Source organism: Harpia harpyja, chromosome 3, assembly GCF_026419915.1.
Source record: "Harpia harpyja isolate bHarHar1 chromosome 3, bHarHar1 primary haplotype, whole genome shotgun sequence".
Taxonomy (NCBI): Eukaryota; Metazoa; Chordata; class Aves; order Accipitriformes; family Accipitridae; genus Harpia; species Harpia harpyja.
Window position 1 is genome coordinate 10,284,241 of NC_068942.1, and position 23,578 is coordinate 10,307,818.

General features: G+C 35.5%; 1 protein-coding gene across 3 annotated transcripts in view; it reads right to left on the reverse strand.

The window, feature by feature from the left end:
- Nucleotides 1-23,578, reverse strand: part of AFG1L (AFG1 like ATPase) — a 71,078-nt gene that overhangs the window by 36,499 nt on the left and 11,001 nt on the right. For 2 of the 3 annotated variants that reach the window (XM_052781368.1, XM_052781366.1), the window contains exons 3-7: nucleotides 17,054-17,105; nucleotides 16,321-16,422; nucleotides 14,786-14,916; nucleotides 9,304-9,403; nucleotides 6,306-6,364 (exon numbers count right to left, since the gene is read on the reverse strand). In XM_052781368.1, coding sequence (XP_052637328.1) covers nucleotides 6,306-6,364; nucleotides 9,304-9,403; nucleotides 14,786-14,916; nucleotides 16,321-16,422; nucleotides 17,054-17,105 — 444 coding nt within the window. The remainder of the gene's footprint in view (nucleotides 1-6,305; nucleotides 6,365-9,303; nucleotides 9,404-14,785; nucleotides 14,917-16,320; nucleotides 16,423-17,053; nucleotides 17,106-23,578) is intronic. The other variant, XM_052781367.1, reaches the window with a different exon arrangement.

The following is a 23,578-nucleotide window of genomic DNA, read 5'->3' on the forward strand; positions in this document are numbered from 1 at the left end:
TAGCTCTGATGAGGTCCACTACCTCATTACCAACAACTGAAAACTTCTGATGCATTTTGTTTCAAGGGAATCCAAAAGTCCTTGCTGTAAAGCAGGCTGGGGGGTGCTGGGTCCATTCACTCTTTCTGTATCGCAACCATTATGTAAGAAGTATAAAACACTGCCTTTATGCTGCCAAACCACAATGACTCTTCTTACATCAAAGCATTTTTACCACTAAGGTTTTTTTTCTCCGAAATTTATTCAAGCCAAGGGCAGGGAGACAACAATTCATACACACTAATTACACCTAATTATCTATTCCTTTTTTTTTTTTTTTTTTTTTCTTTCCACCAGCTTCGGCCACTGTTATTTGCTATCTGGGTTTCTCACAACCTCCCCTTGCCCTGTCCATCCAACTCAACAGTAAAGTCTTTGAAGAAAACAGTTGTGGCTTCTTAGAATTTTAACAATATAAGGTTCAACTCAAATTAAATTATTCTATTATTAGTTTTGACACATTTATGTGTTAAATATGAAGACTTCTTGGTTAATTTGGCAAATTCCTCACATCTCTTCGTGGCAAGAATTGCTGGTAACACCCTCTCTTGTAGGAGCTTCTCCTCATGCTTTCTTTTCATGATCTAAATGAAATGTTTATTGGATTAAAGTTCTTCTCTGCAGACCTCCACGGTGGCCTGTGACAAAGAGCTTAAAAGCTTTATTAATTGGCTCAGGCTTTTTGAGGGGAGGCAGGACCTCATTTCACATTACATCACAAGCAAATAAAACTGCCACGTGTAATTAGACTAATTTACCCTGATACAGCAGGAATCAACTATTCCATATCTATGATATGCTTTGATTTACTCATTTTAATCAAGGAGTAAACAAACCAAGCAAGAACTCAGGAAATCCTAACAATTAAAGGAAGTGAGAAGGCAGGGAGTCTGAGACTGAGCTACAGTAGCAACTAGTTTATCCTAAGATAAAGTTTTCATCTGCACCTAAATAAACTATCTAGGAGCAAGCGCGCACATGTGTTTAAGACAGACGCAGAAGGTAAACAAACTGAACAGCTTAATATCTAGAGAAAACGCTAAAGCAATAGGTACCATTATAAAATACTGTAACAGTTAAGTGCTCTGAACTACAGAATTCAAATAATCCTTGTGTTTAAATTTAACACGTACACAGGCTTAGAAGGCTGAATGCAGAAAGGGCTGGTAACTTCTAATCTGACACCTTGCTTTCTATATACAACATTTTGTTAGTTGACAGTCTTATAAATTTGTCAAACTAAAATTACCCAGAAATTATACTGATGTTCAGCACAAAAATACTTGCCATCATGCTATATTTTCTATTTTTAATTTTTTCTATGTTTAATTAGGTACGCTTCACAAAAGATGAGTACTTCTATTACTTGCAGAGAGAGAGAACAAGAACAAATGCTCCTTCTACTTAGGAGTTTGCTTGGTTACATACTAAGAAGGGAAACAAAAGGCCCAACATCTTCAGTAATGAAAAAGTCAATTGATAGGCAAAGCCATCACAATATCAAAGGCCTAATCCCTGCAATTCTGACTCAGGTGACAGTTCACAGGGGTCAGAGTGGCTGACACTGACCTCAAAAGCAGGTTTTAACTATTCAACATACTGAAAGCTGCTGGGCTATCACACCATTAGACTGGAACAAACTGACAAATCAATTTCATCAAGGAGATGACTTTGGGGGGGCGGGTAAAGGCAGACCCGCCCATCAACAAATCTCTGCATTTCTCACACAGGTGGTTGGACAAAAGCCGAGTGCACCATCAAAGACATTTTATATCTACCAGATGCCTTTGTACAAAACTAACTCCCACAATTTCCTTAGGGACAGCTCTAAATGTTTTAAACAAATATTTCTCACATATTCAAACTAAGTTATTGAAAAATGAAAATACTTTTAAATTCCTCCATTTCTTGCTTTGAAAGAAAGGGTATATTTTAATTAAAACCAACCAGAGTAGGCAACAATGTCCATAAATAAACATCAACCAATTTTGAGAAAGACAGTGAACAATACAGCGTATAAAAATACATTGCTTTCTATTCGAGAGGAGTGTACAATTGGTCCCTAATAGCAGAAGAAAAAAAAAAGTTCACTATAGGAAGCTTACAGTAATTTCATGTCCTACTGACAACAGGCTTCTGGTTGATTCTTTCTCTTTAGTTAAAGCAAAATGCAGGTAGCCAAAGCCAAACATTTTATTCTAAAACTGTACCTTTTAAAGGTATACTCAGGCTATGAAAAGCCCTAAAACCTCCTGACTTTCAGTCAGAATTTACTGCAGTGCAGGTCCACTGCAAGAAGAAAACCTGAGAAAATGCAGACGTTACATATTTGGTATTTTGACTTGCCTTGACTTTTTAAAACTTCACACTATCATTCCAGGAAACCTTTGGAAACTCAGGAACTGCTCATCGAAGTTATAGATTATACACAACAAACTATTTGAGGTGCTTTCCTTCCTGTTTGTCTGAAGATTTAAGCATTGAACTAGTTGCTGAATTAGAATAAGGATTCCAGAACAGTTAAGCGTTGACATAAATGTCTTCATTAAATGTCTGCAAAAATTAAAAGGTTGCTAAAATTACTGCCAAACCAGTAAAACAAAGCGTGCTTTCTCTTTTTTTTTTTTTTAAGAGCCTAACTTCAGATCTTACATCAAGTTGTTAAAGATACATAGCTTTATTTGTAAACCAGTTTTAAAATGTTTAGAAAATTTTTATATTACTTATTGGTTTAGATTAACAATTTTTTGAGTATTTCTGCTCTAAGCATTTGAACAAAGTAACTGTGAGCAATGAATGTTTTTCTTTTCAAGAACTGCCTTTGCCAAAAAAAAAAAAACAACCACAAACCCCACCAAAAAACCCAACAACAAACCACTTAGGCGTTCCATGCACTTTAAAATGCTTGGTAAGAGATGCCACAAGATTAAAAGCTCAATCAGAAGGAACTGAATCTAATTGCAATTATAGAATTAAAAGATTTTCCTTCCTAATACTTCTTATCTCTGTAAAGCTCTATCTTTATAAAATTTCATGGACTGAAGAAGCACTCTTACCTGTTGCAGAAACAAAGCCCTGCCATAAAGAATATTGTGTCCCAAAGAATTTTAGCCACAAAAATGAACCTATCAATTGAGAGTTTTTCCCTGTTTATCCAAACTACCACTTTAAGTTAGAGGACTAAAGAATCGCTGAAAAATTACATCTCAAACTACTTACGGGGATAGGTTCAGAATTGGGCAGGGGACACACACAGGGCAGGAAGAGATGCTGTCTTACTGGCCTGCCCAACTACACAGACCTGGAGCTTTTACATGGCCCTAGAAAGTGGAACTCACCAATTGCATCTCCCACTGCAGGCACTCAGCAATCACTTGTCCCCTGTAATCTACCACCTAGAAAGGCAATGCAGACAAACTTTGCGAGATAACTGTGTCTTCCCCAGAACGCTGTTTCACCTTTTTGCTTATTCCACAGAAATGGGATTGTAGTTATCTTTGTAAGAAATATGAACCCAAATACAGATACTGGAATTATATAGGCTGAAGAAAATAAAAACAACAACAAAATCAAGGACGAACATGGCTAATGCTAGATCCAGGAAAGAAACCATTTCTTTTGATCATTTGAAGACAGGGAAAGATTTTTGTGTAACAGTTACCAGGGTATCTAGGAACTATGTGTTCCATTTATGAGGAATGGAAACAGCCTGAAATCTATTTCAAGTGAAGTATCTCTTCACAGAAATGTACTGTCAATACTTCCCATTCACCCCATCTTCCCAAGAATATTTAAAGGAATTCAAAGATCCTGTGTTGAACTTGAACTACTTTTAGTGCTAAAGCCTTATTTTAAGATTTATGATCATAAAAGTTAATTTCCGAATCAAACAAACAAACAAAACCAACCCACCCATTCACCACCACTAAACTCCAAATAAAAGCCCTGCAGGAGGCTCTGAGCCTAGAGAAAACTGAGACAGGATTTAGTCCAAGTTGTCAAAGCCACCACCAGGGAACAGGTTAGATGAGACTGCCACTGCCACAGACACATATGGCTTGGAGTGAGGTAGAGGCAGAGAAGACAGTAAATCAAACATCTGCAAGCATCCAATGTAATATTTTTCCTTTATATTTCCATGCAAAACCCTGGAAGTTATCATCTTTACATTTCCTAAAGTCACATACAGAATTACAAACAGCTGAGGCAGAAGCTACTCCAATCCATTAACACCAATGCCATGATACAGATTATACTCACATTGGGGAGACATAAATATACATTTCTCAAACTACCACAGCCAGAGAATCAATTTATTTCTATCCAAACCTTTGTAATGTAAAGGTCACTTGTTAAAATCTTACTTTAAAATACATTCCAGTGTGTTTTTTTTAATGCCTACTTCTGATGTGTTAAATTCAAAATGCAGAATATTATTAATACCTTGCCATTGCCCTTCCATTTTCCAACTAAGGTCAGAGAAGCACTTGTTGACAAGTTTCCTCCGATCCACCTTTCAGGCATTATGTTTTGGGGAAAGAATTTTGTTATATTGGTAACATTTATTAAAATGACATTAAAGGCAGATACATTTAGAGCAGTGTTAAAACACAAAAATGTAGGGGAAAGAACAACAACATGTAATCAAGAATTTTAGAAAGGCCCTTGTGAATAGAGCATTGAGTTTTTTCTCCCTTCATTCATTATTATGGCAATGTCCATCTACCTCTAGTCTGGGTTGTGCTACTTGTTTCTTTTTGCACTACTCTATCCCCTGTCGCAGCTCTAAACCAATTCACCTTCAGAGCTTCTCTCAGCATTCTATCCACAAGGTCCCTTGTAAAAATTTAGATTATTTTCCCAGTCTTGATAAGGCGTTCTGTATGCATAAACTACATTTCACTTTTTTCTTCAGCTAGCCAAAAAGAGAAAAAAGGAAACTACAAATAAGCATACATGAGAGATATTCTTTAAGTCTGATCATCAGCAAAATGAAAGAGCCTTACATTTATCAAGGATGAAAACTAAGAGTCAACAAGGAAAGATATATAGAAAAGAAAGGTTTGCCATGGTTGCTGCATTTCAAAAAGCAAATGCATATGAAACTACTACTATTCTTCAAAATGCTCTATGATCAGGACCTCTCCCTGCATCCAATGAAGTCAGCTACAGAATAAACCCATTTCAAGAATCTGAAGTGGAAGTGGTTGTTCAGTTATTTTTATGTTTCTTACTTTTCTAAAGCCATCCAGGTAAAAACTACTTTCACTGGTGACCTCCCTGACTTCATACACAGCCATTCTGCGATACATAGGAGTGCTGCATACATGTCAATGGCATATTAACTCAGTAAACCTGGTAGCTGCTCAAATGTCAACATTAGATGGGATTTTCAAAGGTGCTTAGGCAATTGAGCCATCTTAGGATTTCACTAAGCCCAACCTACCCTAAACTCTACCTTACCTTTCTTTTATCTTAGATATTGATATATTTAACATTATGTATATATTTATGCTGGCAATACTTCTGTGAGGTAGGGAAGTGCTGTTATTTCCATTTTACATGTCACGTCAATCCAGACGGAGCAGGACACAGGAGCTATATGCTAGCCCTCAATAACGTAACAATACAACCGTAGCTTGTGAATTAAACGCAACTTGGCCAGAACTTAAAAATGTGAGTTCACCATATGTTCTTTTTAATAGCAAAATAAGCACTGATTGTATTATTCACATCAAGAAAGGATGCTCCATTTTTTAACCTAAATGAAGCAATTGCAGTTTACAGCCTGCCACACCACAACATGCAGACTCCAGGAAGCTTGCTTCAGAACTGCTGCTTGTTGAACATTACGTGAAGCCTCAAATACCCATTCAGAAAACCACTTACACACAAGAAAGACCCAGAAACAAGGTAATTGAGGGGTACATACCGAACGCTACTTTCCTTACACCAAAGGAACACCATATAGGAATACTATGTTACACGGCATATACACACCAGTAAGAAAGTCTTATCCAAACAAATTCTGCTACCTTGGTCAAAAAGGTAACTTTTTGTCATACTAAAAATGTCCAGCTTTCAAGACATGTTAATTCTATAGAGAAGGAGCTCCTTTTTGCCCTACCTTGAATTATTTTTGCCCCAAACAGTTAAAGCTTATACATCTTATCTGGAAACTAGTATCAAAGCAATCCTGTACAAATCTCTAATTTATTAATATAGCAGGCAAAATTGGAAAGCATTTAACGAGTGACTCTCCTTACCTTCAGCACAGCAATGAATGGTACAAAATTAGCTCTCTGAAGACCATTTTTATAAAGATCTGAAAGAAAGGAAATCAGTACCATTTTGCTACTTAGTCTTAATAACAATGTCAGCTTGTCTTTTAGTCTGGCAAATAAAACTCAGTGTTGCTAGAAAGAGGAGGAACAAAAGGCGGAAAAGGAGAGCTGAAATTGATTTCTTTTGCTGTATGAAAATTCAATACATTCTTAAGGAAGAAAGGAACATCGTGAGAAAGTCTGAAAAAGGCAGGGAGTAAAAGATGACTTAAATCTCTAATGACATATAACTGATTTTAGCAGAAGAAATAAGACCAGCATGTTTTAAAGTAAGGATATAAAAAAGGATTTGTAATGCTGGGTATACATTTGTATGATTATAAGGCCAAAACTATGGAACTGCTAAGTCCCAAGTATTTGGCAGAGGGGAAAAACCCAACATAAACTAAAAATATGCTATTTGAGTTTACAAAGTTAGTATAATTCTTATTCAGTGTACTGTGGTACACTTTATCTTCTAGCAATTCTACCAGGCACACTCCCTTTTCCAAAGGAAAAAAAAAAAGGGTCATCCCTATGGGGGGGAATAAATTAAATGAATATGTAAACTTACGCAAAGTTGCTAAAAATACAACAGAAATTTTTTTTTAAAATTAGAATGTTATGTTACAAAATGCAAATCTGCACTCAACAAAAAATTATAAAAACAAACTGCAAAGCAGCATTTTCTATCTTATTTATCTCTGTATTTTATACAGCATAGAGTTCTCTTCTCTGGAAACTATCCAACTGCCCAACATGTTCATAACAGAATGACTTGTTCATTGAAAATGTGATCACTTAAACTGTACAACGGGCTGCTCTTTTTCATTAATATTAGGAAGCCTTATAAAAGGGCAGTGCAGCACCTATGACTGACAGAAGGAATAAATAAGAGAATACAGACACCTGGCAGATATGTCACCAAAATTCCTGGCAAAGGCCATGCCAGGCTATTAATACTACCTATATTCCGCATAATGCCTGATGGGTACAACGAAGCTAAAGCTTTTGTGCTCTGCCAACATGTCATGGTGGACAGAAGATCCAGTATGCATGACAAACCAGAAGATCCAGTATGCAAGAGAAACCAACAGGACACCTACAAAATGGTTTTCACAAAATTGGATACATACACCGAAACGTTTAGGAAAATTACCAGTGAAGCTGATTCCGCACTCTAACAAAGTTGTATGAAGCCATGTATCATTCTCATTCATAACTCTGCAAATCATGATAGCTATACACTTGTTAAAACAGCAGCCAATTGCGTATTTACTTGCAAAAATTAATGAACATGTAACAGTACTATAAAACAGCTACTTCTGTTAGTTCTTCTAGTTAATAAGGCTGTGAGTTTTGTATTATGTCTCTGTTTTGTGAGGATGGGAAAAATAAACAGTAATTTTGGTGGAGAAATGAAGCCCACATTCCTCAAACACTGCACCTGAGTATTTTCCTTCATATTGCCCTGGGGCAGAAGTTTAATATGGTTAAGAGTATCACTAATAGTCAGCAGCTGGGTACATCTGCTCTCTAATGAAAAAGCTACTTTTACCCTTTGTATCCACAAGAAACAAATCTCTCAATTCAGTCTTAAACCTTGATGCAGCATAGTATGCTAACCAAACTCTCTTTCCTGTGGGAGGATATCAGACACACACCATGAGCACGCAGGAGTAGTGAGAAGGGAAGAAGAGACAGACATTGACCAACATCTGGACTGCAACATAGCTCAGTTCTGGAGACACTATTCTTGACATCCTCTGTTGGGTAGCTAGCACAAGTGGATGTCTTTCAAGTTGACACAGTGACTTAATATGTATTAAAAACCCAATACAATGATAATGGTCACAAACTGACATCTCAATTTAAGATGTGGGATACAATCCCCAAGTCACAGTAAAAATCTCTCCTGAACTTTAAGGAGTAGCACTTCAAAAAACACAAGGATTGTTCCCAACTGAGGCACTAGTGTCCAGTTTATCTGTAGTCAACCCAACTACAGCAGTTATGATTGCATCTTGTTTGCTCAAATAAGGAAAATAAACCAATGGGAAATTATTTCCCCCTCTAATAAAAACATTTGAGTGTTTTCTTCCCTTTTTGTTTTTTTAAACATAAAGTGCATTGTAAATCTTTAGTGATTCTCTTTTACTCAATCAATTTGGGTAGAAAACTTAACTCGTAGTTAATACTGTAACTCTTCAGTATTTTTTTGCAAACATTTGAAATTAATTAATCTGAAGTGTCATAAAAGTTGCACAGAAAGCATGCATTATGCTAACTGCTAATGCTACAGTACAACAAACATTTTTCTCCTCTGAAAAAAATTACAATTACTGCTTGGTTAAAACCCATACAGATTTGGGGACTTTGTAGAAGGACCTACCTAGCTAATCACCCTTTATCCACAAATATTGTTAGAAATAGAAACAACTCTCCACCTAAGTAATTCCCAATGAGTGACCTCAATCCAGGCTGTGAGAATGGCATCTTGATAAGGGGCTCTCCTTTGAGCTGGTGGATCACGTCTGCAAGTTTCCGAGTTAGAAACCAGGAAGGAATATAATCTCATTTCCCCTCTCTTCTGCAGAATATGATCTTTTCCTATCCTTGAATACATCCAAAACAGAGGAAATATTTCACCCCTCCTCAACTCCCCTGTCCCCAAATACCCTCCCACTGGCTTGGACAGAATAGAGAAGATCAGAAAACACAGGAGGTGGGGGGAGCAACACCTTGAGTTTGAGAGAAGGGAGTAGTAAGACTTAGTGAAAAACCTTTCTTCCTTAAGAACACAAAAAAGCAGGACAAATCAGAACATCTCAGATTCTTGGAGTTTAGTAGTATTAAATACTGTATGATTTTAATACGATTGTTTCGTAAGATACTGAGATTCGTTGCATTAGGATAATACTAGTAGCATGTTTGTTTTTACCTTCTGGCGGCCTGTTAGATGTTGCCACAACGACAACCCCATTTTGGAACAGATTTTCAAAAAGCTGCTTCAGAATCATGGCATCAGCAATGTCAGTGACCTGTAGAAGACAACACATTTGTTTTATCTTGCTTTCAGCTTCCGCCGCAATAGATCCGCAAGTGGCTTTGTAGCTAGGAAAAATGCTTGTTAGTGAAAGCCATGGAGAAAGATTCTAATTATTGCTTGGTGAGAAAAAATAAAAGGGATAATTAATAAGCAGTGAATGTACCACGGTCTTTCAAAACTTGCCCACTCTTTATTGCGGAACTCCACCATTTCTTTACCAATTGCTAAATGATTCCATGTTAACTTCTATTATAAAACTACAGGTGGGAGACACAGAAAACAGACCTAAACATTTAAGAGGCCTAATTAATTAGAAACAGCATGAAAAAAACAGAAAAAACATGAAAAGACAGAAAGAAAATACACACCGGCTGTTTTACATTTCTATTACCTTTGAGGCAAAGGTTTGCAGAGGTGAATTTAAATGGTCATGGGACTTCAGAAATAAAGACAAGTAGCCAACTATATACATAATCAGCTGCTGTTGAAAATAGAATGATATGACATAGATACTATTGTGTGATTGTTGCAAAAAACAATTCAACAGATGGCCCATCACAAAAATAAGCAATTTCATTGTTCTTTTTAAGTGCCTTCTATTACTGTCCATGAATAATCAAAAGGCACGCAGTCACTTCCAGCACAGTCAGCCTCTTCTAACCTTCAGGCACAAAACACGAATAAAAAATAAAAATGGGTGGGACAAGTGATACTGGGGAAGAAAAAAAACAAAAAAAAACCCTAAAAAATAAGCCATAAAGTAATATTTCTTTAAATATTTAAGTTTAGTTTAACGAACTTGCTTTACGGTACCAAGAAATAAAAGGGACACAGAAACCACCCTGTACAAATGAAAAAAATGTAATAGATTTTTCTGAAAAAAAATTGTTACAACAGCAATTTATATTTTACAGTTCACCAGCTGAGATCAGCAACCTTAATAAGTAAACCATCTTTATTATCATTACACTTGTTTCTCCTACATTCCCTTTGATTATTATGTAGACACTTGTTGCATTTTGACTTATCAAAACAGACCCCAATTCTGAGGAAATAAAAAAGTGGTGGCATGCTGAGAGTTGTACGCACTCATTACACAACAGATTGCTATGCTTTCAGTAGTTTAGATGTGTATGTTGTGATAGTAATACATCTACAGAAAGACTTTAACCAGTATAATTTTTTTCCCTACTCCACCAGCCCTCCACCCCCCATCATTCCCCCATTTCTAAATGACCTTTCTGGGCAGCAAAAAAATTTAATTCTATACTAGAGACAGTAAAAAACTTAGGTTACATTTCTGACAGCTAGTTTAGAAGCAATAGTGTTCATAAGGAACCACATGTAAACACCAGTTTCCTTCTTCCAAAGATTTCTTCTAATGAGTTCTATGGAATGCATTAATATGGATTTTTTTTTTTTTCCTTTTTCAAAAACAAACTTTTATACAATCAGTAACACACCCCTCAGATTTGCGTATCTCTGATCACTAAGAGCTGGTATTCCAAAAAGCATGTAGTAATTCACTATTGTACTATATGTCTAATATATCTGCTTATGCACCCACCTATCAATAATTTATCTCTTTTGAACACTAGAATTTAGGAACTTCCCCCGTTCCTAATAAAAAAGACACACAAGGAATCAGTATATATGTGCATTATAGGGGTAACTGAATTTCTTGTACCACAAAGCAAACCCAATAGCCAAGTTTTAAAAAATGTATTATATAAAAAAAGTTTGTAACAAAATGATTTATTTAAAAATACAAGGCATGCTACCTTTAGAAAACAGGGAGGGAAAGAATATTAATGCTCACAAACTACCACAATAACATTTTCTTGTTAATGAGAATTGTTATTTGATGCAAAATTCTGATGTTTTCAACTCCATTACAAAAAATACCCCTCTCGAAAGTTCTGTCAAAAAGCAAGAGAACCATTTTGAGAACTGGGATGCAAATCTGAGCTCTTTTTATCTAATACAGCTTGGTAAAGCAGGTAGAAGACAGTAACTAAAGCATTGTCATTTCTCATGGTTTTTACTGTCTCCAGTATTCATTGCAACAGAGAACAAAAGCAAAGGCTACAAATTACCAATAAGTAGAGCCTGCTAATGGAGAAAATGGAGAAATTTCATTAGCATTTAAGAGAAAAGATTTTTATGACCTAGTGCTGTTTTGCATTATGACTCACGTAAAAAAAAAAAAAAAAGGAAAAAAGAAAAAACACTAGGCTAATAGTTAATTTACATGTGTAAGTGCCTGAGACTCAGTCAGCCACTGATTGGTACAGTTCTACCTAATGAATGACAAACATAAGCATGTATTATCAGCAATTAGTATTAGCACAAAAATAAGAGCCTAATTTTTATTAGAGGCTTTTAATAGCATGCAGGTTAGTAAAAACTCCCTAAATTGTAGTTTGCTTTAAGTCCAAGTGGTACTGATGGTATATAAAGCCTAACACTGTATGATCATTCAGCTTACCAAGAAATAGGGATTCTGTTTTCATTATTGATACTAACAAACACAGGTTACAGTCACACGCCAGAATTAGAGCTTCTAATTACCTGTGTATAGTTATTTGATCACTAAACAATAACTAGGCCCATTTTATTGGCCAGCTTCTGTGTTCTGAAACGTCAAAATTATAATTACAAATGGCTTAATTCTAGGGGTTTTCTTCAAAATGAGGACACTTTTAGATTGGCTTAAGACTTTCGTGAAATTAAAAAAAAAAAAAAGGCTTTAATATTTACAGTAAACTGTATGACAAAGATCAGGAAGAAGTAGCAATGCTTTAATAACCCAAGAGCCTGTGGCTTAGGCAAATGCTGATGAAGCACCTGCTTCAGAAGGGACAAACTCAGAAGCTTAGTGCCATCACTAAGGTCCTGGCTATCACACAGTATTTGCAAAAAGAAACATTTAAGACACAGTAATTTTTAATTTTTTTTAATACAACAATATTTTGGAACACACAAAACTACTTTAAAAGTACTGAAATATTTTTCTACATCAATTAGTCTACTCTCTACTAGTTCGACAGTTCTCTAGGCTTTGCAACAAGATTCACTTCAGAGTACTTCTGTTGTGCTTTAGGCCACTGTCAGAGGAATGTGCAACCTCAGCAATGCTTTTATCTTTTGAAGTTCTGCATTTGGTTTCCTCTGAAATATGAGCATTAACATTACTTTTTGCTGTTACTGTATCATTCGTCTATGTGTCTGATCTTAAGATAAATAAATAAATTCAGCTTATTCTCCTTTTTTTCCAACAGGTATTCATAAGCAACCTGAAGTGTTTCAAGCAAATCCCAATAGTTTTCTGGTATTTCCTCCACACACAAATATTTTGCCAAAGTAGTATAGACCCAACTTGACTTTCCATCTGTCAAAACAGACAGTGGCTTTGTCTGCAAGTCAGAGCAGTGTATGTTCTGAGTCCCCAGCTTTTTCCAGTTTCATTTTAATCTAGCAATTCTTTAAATATGAGTGAATCAGACTGCAGTGAAATCAAGCCATTATATCCACTGGGGAAAAGAGCTGCAAACATCCTCAGAGATGACTCTTTATTATCAATGTTAATTGTGTCACCATGTGAGCTGCTCTTCCAGTCACTGCACTACTTTATGTCTATTTAAGCAGAAGGTTTCTTATCCCAGACTCAGTGCCTTCTACAAAATTTCAGAAAGCTGGGACTCCTCTTCAGTAGCCAAAGCCTGCATAATGTTCCATGCTACAGAAAATCAGTCAAGAAATCCAGCTATTCAAAAATCTGTGAATTTAGAGTATTAGTACACCCAGAACAAGTAGATTTTTAAAATTCACATAAGAATGCAAAGTCTTAGAAACACAGTTTAAAGTATAATTCTTGTATTACTTTCCCAACTGTGACCCACCGTCAAAAACACAGGTGATTTTTACAACTGAAGTGATTGATGTACTTCAAGCAAGTCAGCAGGGGGAGCAGGCTATCAATTTGGAAACAAGAAATACCAGAGTCTCTCCCCTTAAAATGTGGAAACGTGACAGTCTGGAAACGGCACCACCAGGATATGAAAGCAGTGGGCATTCATACAGAAAAGCAGGTTTTTACACTAATATATGGTACAACAAAGATGGCTTTTTCTACCATTTGAGCATTTGATGTCATGACAGTTAACACTCCTCCCTGCCCTCTCCAAATCTTCCCATTTCTTCATAGTGTAAATATAACTGTCTCTGTATTTAGGTTTTACACTGCAAGTTTTGGAAGCCCAGCATTCATATTCACTAGATAAAGCACAATTAAAATGATCAAACAGGAGCAATTGCAATGACCCCACCCATTCTGAAACCATAGATCAAAGGACTCCCCCTTGTCAAAAAATGCAAGAGTAACTTAAAACAAGAACACCTACTACTTTACAGCTACAAAAATCCCCTTCATGGGAGCTGGTCATAAACCAGTTATTTTCTCAGGTGCACAGGCTTGTAAAATAATAGCAAGAGATATAAATTGCTCTATCCATTTCAGTAATGTATTAAAGAGCATAACACAAACAATTTACAGTTAATAGACAATTCTTTTACTATTGGTGATTTGAGAACCAACACGGATCTGTTCTTAACTTGTTCTGCATTTTCTCTCTGAATTATAAAAATCTCAGCTGATTAAAGCTACCAAATACCTCTAGCCTCTCTCCTAAAAATTTTTATAAAGCAATTCTACACTTAAATTTGTGACGTGCCCTTAAAACAAAATTCACAAGCTGTGTAAAACAAATGAAACAACCAAGTTAGCTTGGGCAATGATCATTTTATGAGTTTATTTTTAATTTTCACATTTAATTCAATAAAGGTTTCTTAAAATATTAGTTATGTTGATATAATCTGGCACTGCCATGCCAAAGGCTCCAATAACTTCAGGAAAGAATTTAGGTTGAATTTGACAAGTTATTTCTACTTCCTTAATCACACTGAGACGATTTTGTTGCCTTACAGAACTCCAGCAAAGACCAGGCATGCCAAGCATCAGACAGCTACTCTCCTGGGCACTGGACAGACTCGGTACAAGACGATGGTCCCTCCCCTGAAGTACTCGTAAGCTTGTCACGAACTCCAATACCCCCTTGTATGACCAGTAACCAGACTGGTAAATGAAAGCACTACAAGGGGACTTACACCCCCAACTTGCATCTTATCTCCTGGGAAAAAAAACCCAAACACCATCTTCAAAACTGTGAAATGACTTCTACACTTCAACTTCTATAGTTCACCACTGGCCAGTGATTCAAACACTATATTAGCAGTAACACGTGTCATATTTTAAGATCAAAAGTAATTTTATGAAGTTTCCCTTGAAGTGCAGGAGTAATCTCTGACTTCTTACCTGAAATTCATCAAAGCATAAGAGAGCAGCCTCTTCGCTTATTTCCTCTGCTACTGGTGCAATTGGGTCATATGATTTGGCCATAAATCCTGCCTTTCTTTTTGGCAAGCTCTGCTTAAGTCGATGTATTCCTCAGTTGATAAAACAGAAAAGAACAAATGTTTCTTATTGCTTTTTCTAAGACAGGGAGAACAAAATTATTTAGCTACCAAATAAAAAGTAACCCAGTCCAGTAAAAATAAGAAAGCTTCCAATTTAGTCCAGTTTCAAGAGGGCAAAACAATTGTCAACCACATCCAGGCAACCATTAAAAGCTCACAGATTCTGCGATTCGTATTTTCTTGTTTAGAAATATGTAAAACAAAAATCAAAGAACCCTTGAAAGCTACACACCTATACTTTATCTTCTAAAAACTGATAAAAATTACAGTTTTCTCTTGCTCCAATTCATGACCTTAGTTTCAGTTTCACTTTGTAATTTGTCATTTTCTGTCTTAATCTTATCTCCGAGTATGAAAAACCCTTACGGTGTTTACAAATCAATGACACAGCTCTGTGCATTGCATCCTCTGAAGGCACGCTTAGAATGCATTTAGTTAAAAGAACTCAGACATAGCAACACAGTTATATTTTTAAATGTAAAGATGATGGTACTGGTACAAAGTAAGATTATTACATTCATAATTTACTGTCTCATAGATTGTATTCCATCTGACTAAACAAACATTCAGAAAACAAAGATCCTGCAGTAAGAAGCTACCTTTGTTAAGATTAAGCACAAATGACAAGAAATGGAAACAGAAAATCTCAACAGTGACCCAACAATGATAGAAAAGAGGGCACTGAAAGTGGCAGAAGTTGTCTACACTGATGAAAGCTTCCCAAGAAAAATGCAGGTGTCACTATACTTGTAAATTACAGCATTATTTAACAATTTCACAGTATTTTAAGGTCATAGAATTTAGAAACAGAAGCAAGTTTTAAAATATCTAAAACAATATCTGTCAAAACAAAGTGCCTTATTCACCCTGTCAGAAAATTTTCTGAAAGTTAGGATGAGCTTCCTTCTATTATTTTTTCCTCTAAATTGCTCATAGTATTACTAAGTTTGTCAACCAGAACAGTTCTCATTCTCCTTGGTATTTATACCTGATTTAGTTATTGCTTATTCAAAATACAGATTGAATTTAATCTTTACTGTTTCAATTTTAGCAATTGCCTTCTTCAGATTGCATGGAAGCTAATTGGTAACGGGAAAACAGTTAAGGATTTAATCCTAAATATACACCCAAGTTTTCTATACAATCAGGTATACAGAATCTTTCAGAAAAGATACTTGAGAAATAATATGCAATTAATATCTACTCTGGTATGACAGACAATGCTAAAATCCTCTAACCTCTCTCCTATTTTTTACATTTTTTGCTTAAATACTTATAGTTACGCTGATTAATATGAATACGAGAATGAGACAGACTTTTTTTATAGATACCATATTTCATAAAATTCTTGTAAATACCTGCGTCTGCACTTACTCTGGTGTACATCTAGCATGAAGCCGTGAAAATGGACTCTCTTTTTCCTTTCTACTTCTAAGTGAGAATAGAACATGTCCATCACCATTGTTTTTCCTGTGCCTTCAAATAAAAAAACCAAAAAAACCACCCAACAGGTAGTTAATTTAAGAACAGTATGTACTGATTACAATAATGATTTTTCATTAGCTTTGAACTAAAGAAACTATACTCTTCCACAGAATAAGTACAAGACCAGACTGTTTGTGAAGAACAGTTATATTTTCTGTTCAAAAACTTGGAACAACTGCATTTTTATTTTTCTATTTTAAAATTTTGATCCATACAGACATGGCCCAAAGGTTGCAGAAATGGCTCTATATGCATCCAGAAAACATCCTTAGTATTTCCTTTTGAAAAGTGAGTATGTTTTCATGCTGCATTGTTGCAATTAGAATATATAAATTCTCTCTGTGGCCCCCTCAATTACTTCCCAAATTCTTAAATTGCATTCTCAAATATTAGCAAGTGGGTAACATTGGAAAAACTACACATGGTAATGTAGTCCAATCCAACAGCTTCCAGAATTCAGAGTATAATTGTATTACATAACATCAAAACGTGGAAGAAAACTAATCCTGGAAATTCATTAAAGCAATAATGCTACATAAACATAAAGCTTTTAGACACTTCAGAATTTTAATAAACCTGCATTTAGAGAAAATTCCATTTAATTGATGCAACTGAAACTTACCAACATCTCCATAGACATAAAGACCTTTTGGGGGTTTGTTTTTTGCAAAGAGCTGCAAATCAAGAGAAAAAGAATAAATACAAATATGGGGTAAAATAAAAGCAAGCACATTGCTGTGGTAAAGTGAGAAAGTAGCTACACTTAACCACCGAAGTAGGACTAGCTAGCAAAGTGTAACCTTGAATAAATCATTAGCTGAGAATTGGTAAGCAATCTTAACGTTGTATTTGTGCGAATTCTATAAAAGAGTCCAAGCACACATGCAGGGTTTGAGTTGGGGTTTTTTTAGATCATTGTGAAAATATCCCCATTCCCAGTCCTAGCACACAGGCCTTTTTACCAGAACACATATAAAATGATTAAATGTTTCCCAATCCATCATCATCAAAACAAATCCTTTTCCTCACTAAGCCATTTGAACAAACAGTCCTAGGAAAAAGTATATAAAATTAAGCAGAATTGTAGTATTCATAGACATATGCACTATATACCTATTAAAGCAGCTCTGCTTAAGATATAAAACATTAGGATTTAGAAAATCACTATTGCAAAGCCAGTGAGTATTGTAGGTCCCCTTTCTCTCCACTCTGAATCTTAAATGCAGAATCATCTCTGGTTTTAAACATGATTAAAATCAACGGAGTCACAGCAAAAATATGTACCTATGTACACGTGCATGTGTGTGTACACGTATACATATATATAAAAGGTTATTTTCAAAGTATGCCTTCTATTAATAATTTTCTCAAGTGAGTTATGTTTATCTTGAATGAATACTGCTTAAGAATTTTTAATCTCTTAATATTACTCAGGACATGTGATATGACACCTGATGGTTTATTCTGTTTTACTCAAATACACATTTTTATGGAAAAACTTGCAATAACATCAAGACTTTCAATTTGAAACAGTCCTCCCCACTCAGAATTGTGTATAGCCACTTCCAAGCATAATTCTAAAAAGAAAGAGTTTCTAAAAAAATGGAAACCTTAACAAAATCCTCATCAAATCCATGAAACTGAATTGACATCCACAAAAACACTGCAGAAGAGTATTTGGTTATTTTCAAGTGCTCCACTTGCCGAGTTCTATGAGCTGAGCCAAAACAGAAGAAAATTAAAGCTGCAACCCTGTGGTCTCATTTGGAGCTGGGTAATTGCTAAACAACTTGAATCTAAAGCACTTTTCAAAATACAGTGCCATGTTAAAGAAATGTGGGAGTCAGCAGCAAAACACTAATTAAAGAAAATATATGACCACAAGGCAGAAAGAGAATGTCTCAGATCCTATAGTATCAGTTCATGCAGAAAATATGCAAGCATAGCCTATATAAGACCCACTTATAGATTTAATTTAGAGCTATATTAATAGGATAATCAAAAATTTGTGTCATCAATCTGTGGCTGAACGGGGTTTCAGATGTTCTGAAACCATTCCATTAATAGACAAGGCTGCAAGTATTTGCTAGTGCTTTGAAAGCACTGCAACACAATGTAATTGACAAACATTTTTCAGTGTGTACTTTTTAAGAGCTTGTACTCATTAAAATTACTGATGCTCAAAGTTACACAGCGAAGAAAGGAGAAATGGAAAAAAATCCAAATGAGAGACATTCATAAGAATTTCATTTTTAATTTGACATTAACAACAGTCATTTTAACAAAAGACTACCTTAAATTTATTACATAAAAAGGCAGCATTAATGTGATTTGCAGTTTCACGAGGAATGACACAAAGCTAGAAAAACAAATCAATGTTTAGAGTACCGCTTTATCTGTCTTCATAAAGGTTATATAACCAGAACAACTAGTAACACCTACATTTTATACCATTTTTTTCATTGTAAAGTGTTTATTAATTACATTTAATAATCTTGAAGCTTGTCTTTTTAGGCATATTTTATTCTCACTCCAGTACTCACCACTTCTAGAAAACATGTTACAGAAAAAGGCTTTTTTGGCTAATGGAAACAAATATAATGGCTTGGGCTCCACAGAAGTCTAAATCAACTTCCAGTTGATTTAAAAAATGGAATTAAGTTTTTCTGTGAAGACAACAATTTTTGAGTGATATCTAATTGCTAAAAAAAAAATATGGATGGATACTGCTGAAGCTGATCATCTCTAAAAGCAAACTGAATGCCAAAAAAACTCTTACGCTCTTTGAGCAGTTAAAGAGTTTGTAGGAAATATTTTACATATACTTCTGCCAGAAGTGCCACTATTGACACTTTTAGGATACTTGCTTCCGCAATCCTGTCAGGTGTTGTACAACACTAAGAATTTATTTTTAAATTCTTGGGTTGGTTTTTTTTAACATGTATTTTATTTTAAAAAAGTAAACTCGATCAGTGGACTTTTAATACTGAACCTCAGATATCCTACCGTTCTCAAGCTATTCTGCACGATAATAAAATGGATTTTTTTTTTTAATTTTTTTTTTAATTATTCTCACTTATCTTCTGAAGCCTGTTAGTTGCATAAGAAAAAGAGTAACTTCCACTAGGATTTCTGATAAAATCCAATCAATGCTGTTTGTTTAACTTAGAGCACAGCAAGCAGTCAAGAAAGTCAGTGGTATGTGGGGGCGAAGAAAGCAGAAGACTGATCTTGGTTCTATTGAAATACACACTCCAAAGAAGGAAGGGGAGAGATCTAATGCAGAAGATCCTGCAGTGACCCTAAAATAAGAGTAGTCTTGTTTATTTCAAGGAGGGAAGGGAAAAAAGTGGGAGATGTAGGAAGACAAACTAAAGAAATGAGCTTCTCCTCACTTCTCTATTATTCTGAGGCATATTTGGGGTCTCAGTATAATGATGTTCAATTGGTTGACAATAAATTTGCTTTTGCAACAATGATAAGATTTAAGGATGTTAAAGCTAACATTTAAAATGTACAAACCCAAAAATATTAAGGGATGCACAAAGTCTGAGTTTGAAGAGGAGAATTTTGAAATCCTTAGACATATGTTTGAATGCTCACCACATCCTTTCAAACAAGGGCATCACCACAAATGTCAAACCCCTTGAGTCCTCCAAGTTTCTTAATTCCCATAACATTCTTTGCAATAACTTAAGAAAGCATAACTTAAGCACTTCACCAAGTTTCATTATCATCAGGACATGCTACAGCAGGAGCCGTTTTTCCTTCTACAGATGAGATGACTTACAGATTTTGCTTTGAAAATCATTAATATGTAAAAATATTTACAATTCCACAACAGGAGACACACATTAGCATGCCCAGACTTACAGAACTCTCTCCTCTACCATCAAAATGTTTTACACATTCCTGTTTCAAAACTGCATGCCTTGCTTTGCATCAGATTTTTCTTTTTTTGGTTTAAATTGCACTTTCATCAATCAATATCCTACCTCATCTAAGGAATTATATCGGTCAAAACATCTCCTTCATTCTGACAACTTCCTATTCTTTCTTAAATGTCTTTAATAATGTGCAACGTCTTCCCACCTTCTCCCACATTCCCCACCTCAGACACCAGAAGCAAGCAAATCATTTCCTGGGAATATTTACACTCTGATTTGAAAAACTTGTAAGTGAAAATGCATGTCAATACTAAGGTGGTTAATTAAAATATGCAGAATTCAAGAGACAAGTCTCCAAACAGCAGATTTTTTTTTTTTTTAAACACTAACAAAACTACCTCTTTCTCCCACTCTTTCAGGCCTCCTTTTTGGTTGCTGTTGTAACTGAAGACATTTTCAAGGTCTTGAATGGTGTTTACTATTGTTCATACCTCTTTTCAAAACATGACCTCACTTATAATTGAGCTTATTTCAAGTCATTAGTACAGCAACTCAACAACACTTAAGATGTCCCAATTGGTATTATTTTGAAAATCTAGAGATCTGAAACATCTATGCAAACTCTTACGGCCTTGAACTTCAATTGAGAGGATCTCAAAATATCTCAACGTACAAGGCCATGCTTTCACCAAGTTGAAGATCAAAGTCCTTGTTCAAGTTTGAGTAATAATTTTGAAAAACAGAAGCCTACTTGGCTTGCGGCAAGACTAATTTTTTTTTCCCTTCAAATTCATTCTAAGCTGATGCCCCCAAAAACCTACATTGTAAAAAAAATACAGAGTTTTATTATCATAAAGGAAATGGCTGGTGTTGTGTGTCTCACCCCAGACTACTGATGTCAGAAAGCTATGGCCTGTAAGGTAATGCAAGTCTCTTGGATAGACACTGAAATGCTTGTATTGTATCTGATATAAATATTTGTTCCCTAATCCTACTTTTACCATATTTTTAGTGAATAAAACTATTTAGATAAAAAGTGACGAATGAAGAACAAAACTAAAACCAAAGCAGACCATTGTAATGGTTCAGAAGTGCAAGAAGTTTCTGTTTCTGGAATAACTGTTATTTTAGAAGAGGCTTCTGCAATTCTATCACAGAAGAAATCAAGCAATAAAATAAGGGATATCAGACTACAGAAATGGCTGACAGAGACAGGCTTCTCTCTCTCGCTTTTCTTCACTGCAACCTCCCAAACACATTATCTTCAATGACAGAGCCAGGAAAAATGAGCATGCTTGAAATGCCAGGCACCACTACTTTTTATTTCTAAAAAGCTGCCAGTACATTCTTTTCAATACAGGAGATTTCATACTAAAAGTAGGTTAGTCAAGGTGCTAGAAACCTCCTGAAAAAGCAAAAAGTCAATCTACAAACTACTATGCGTAACTGATTAAAGTGTTTGACTTCTTTCCAACAAGTCCTTAAGTAATTTAAAATACATCATTTTGTTTCATTTACATGTATTAAAACCCATTAAGTACAAAACAAAGCAAAACCAATGCCAATCATTTTATCGTAAAAACAATTGAACATCTATAGCATAAAGTTTATCTTTTACTTCCTAGCATACTCAAAGTTACAAAGTACCAGGCCTTCATGGGAGGAAAATGCCAGTGAGCTATTCATGAATACAGGATTTACCTGTGCCCTATATCATTAGTACTTCCTGAAGACATCTTCTACTAGTTACGTGAACTACTTCCACTCATAAGCCTACACAAATCCTATTCAACCCAGGCCAATTCCAGAGAACAGTACTCAACACCTCTTCTTGGCAGGAAAAGCCTTAGTTCTACTCTTCAAAACTGAACCAAGTTTGCAACAGCATCCCTGCCCTGAAAATCCATCATAACAAACATGTATTTTGCTTACTTAGAAAACTCCTTGAGAGATGCAGACATATGACAAGCATATGATACCAGTGTCTACAGGTAGTACAGTGCTTGATGGCTATGATTTTACCAACTACCTATTCACAGCTGTGACTCTTATTCTGGGGAAAACCTTCATTAAGGATGTTGACTACAACTTTGCCGAAGCAAAACCTGGCCTGCACTAGAATTTAAACCATACTTTATCTGGCTTCATTTTATCTCAAAAGGAGCTCTGTCTGAACTGGCGAATAACTTCCTCAAAGAGAGCAGAAGAGAAACAAAGTTGTTTTGACTTCTTCTCTGTCGTAAATCATGGTATGATTTGATTTAATTACACAAGCTAGCAGGCTTTAACAGATATACACAAAACTCACCTCTCTCCTCCTTTTCTGGTTTTGATGTACTTTTGATGTACGGCACTATAGTGCTCAACCTGGTTATCAATCTTCTTAAGATTTCCAAAGAGATACAAAGCCCTAGAAGAAAAACCTCAAACTGCAACACTTATCCTAATAGCAAGTAGTTCTAGAGCTGCTTCTCACTGACTGTGGCATTAGTCCCCAGGTATCAGCAAGCCATGCAACGATTTTCAAAAGCTGGTTTAAAATTAAAGCATGGAATTGAAGTAATGTTAAATGAAAGAGAGGAGTGCTTTGAATGAACTAGTGAAAACCACGTTCTCAACCTAAAAAATGGCATTTGACTTTTTCCTTCTAAGAAAGCATCAGTCAGGCTGGCTTTACTGCGATTAGCTCTGTTATACAGGGACAAAGTAACATCACAATTTCCTAAATAGAATAAGATTAGTATTTGTTCTCTGCAATAGAGACTTTCTTCCCTATTCATGCTCCCCAATCAAAGAAACAGTAAATAACAAACCCACATAATGCTTGATCTACAAAGCCATTACAAGACACCTGCTCTAACAACTATAATGATGCAGGGCACACCAGTTAACACAAGTCGGGTCTCAAAACTATTCTCAAAGGCAGCACTTTTAGAACTGAATATCCAAATGCCCAAAACAGTTTACCAGAAAAGATCAAAACGCTGTAGCCTACTGATCCTCAGGTTTGACAGTAAGACCAACGCCTTTATCATAACATTTTTTCTAAAGAACAAAAACAAGTAAAAGAATGGCAGTACGTCCAAAGATAATGCAGGAGCAAGCCAGGTAACTGGCTTCCTTTTGAGTGACTTCCTCTTTTACAGTCCAGGTACAGTGTCTAAAGACAATTTTGTGATTGGTAATTTAAAAGATTACGAGCCCAACCCCAAAGCTGAAAAAGAAGCCCAGACAGATGAAAAAAACAAACTTTTCACATT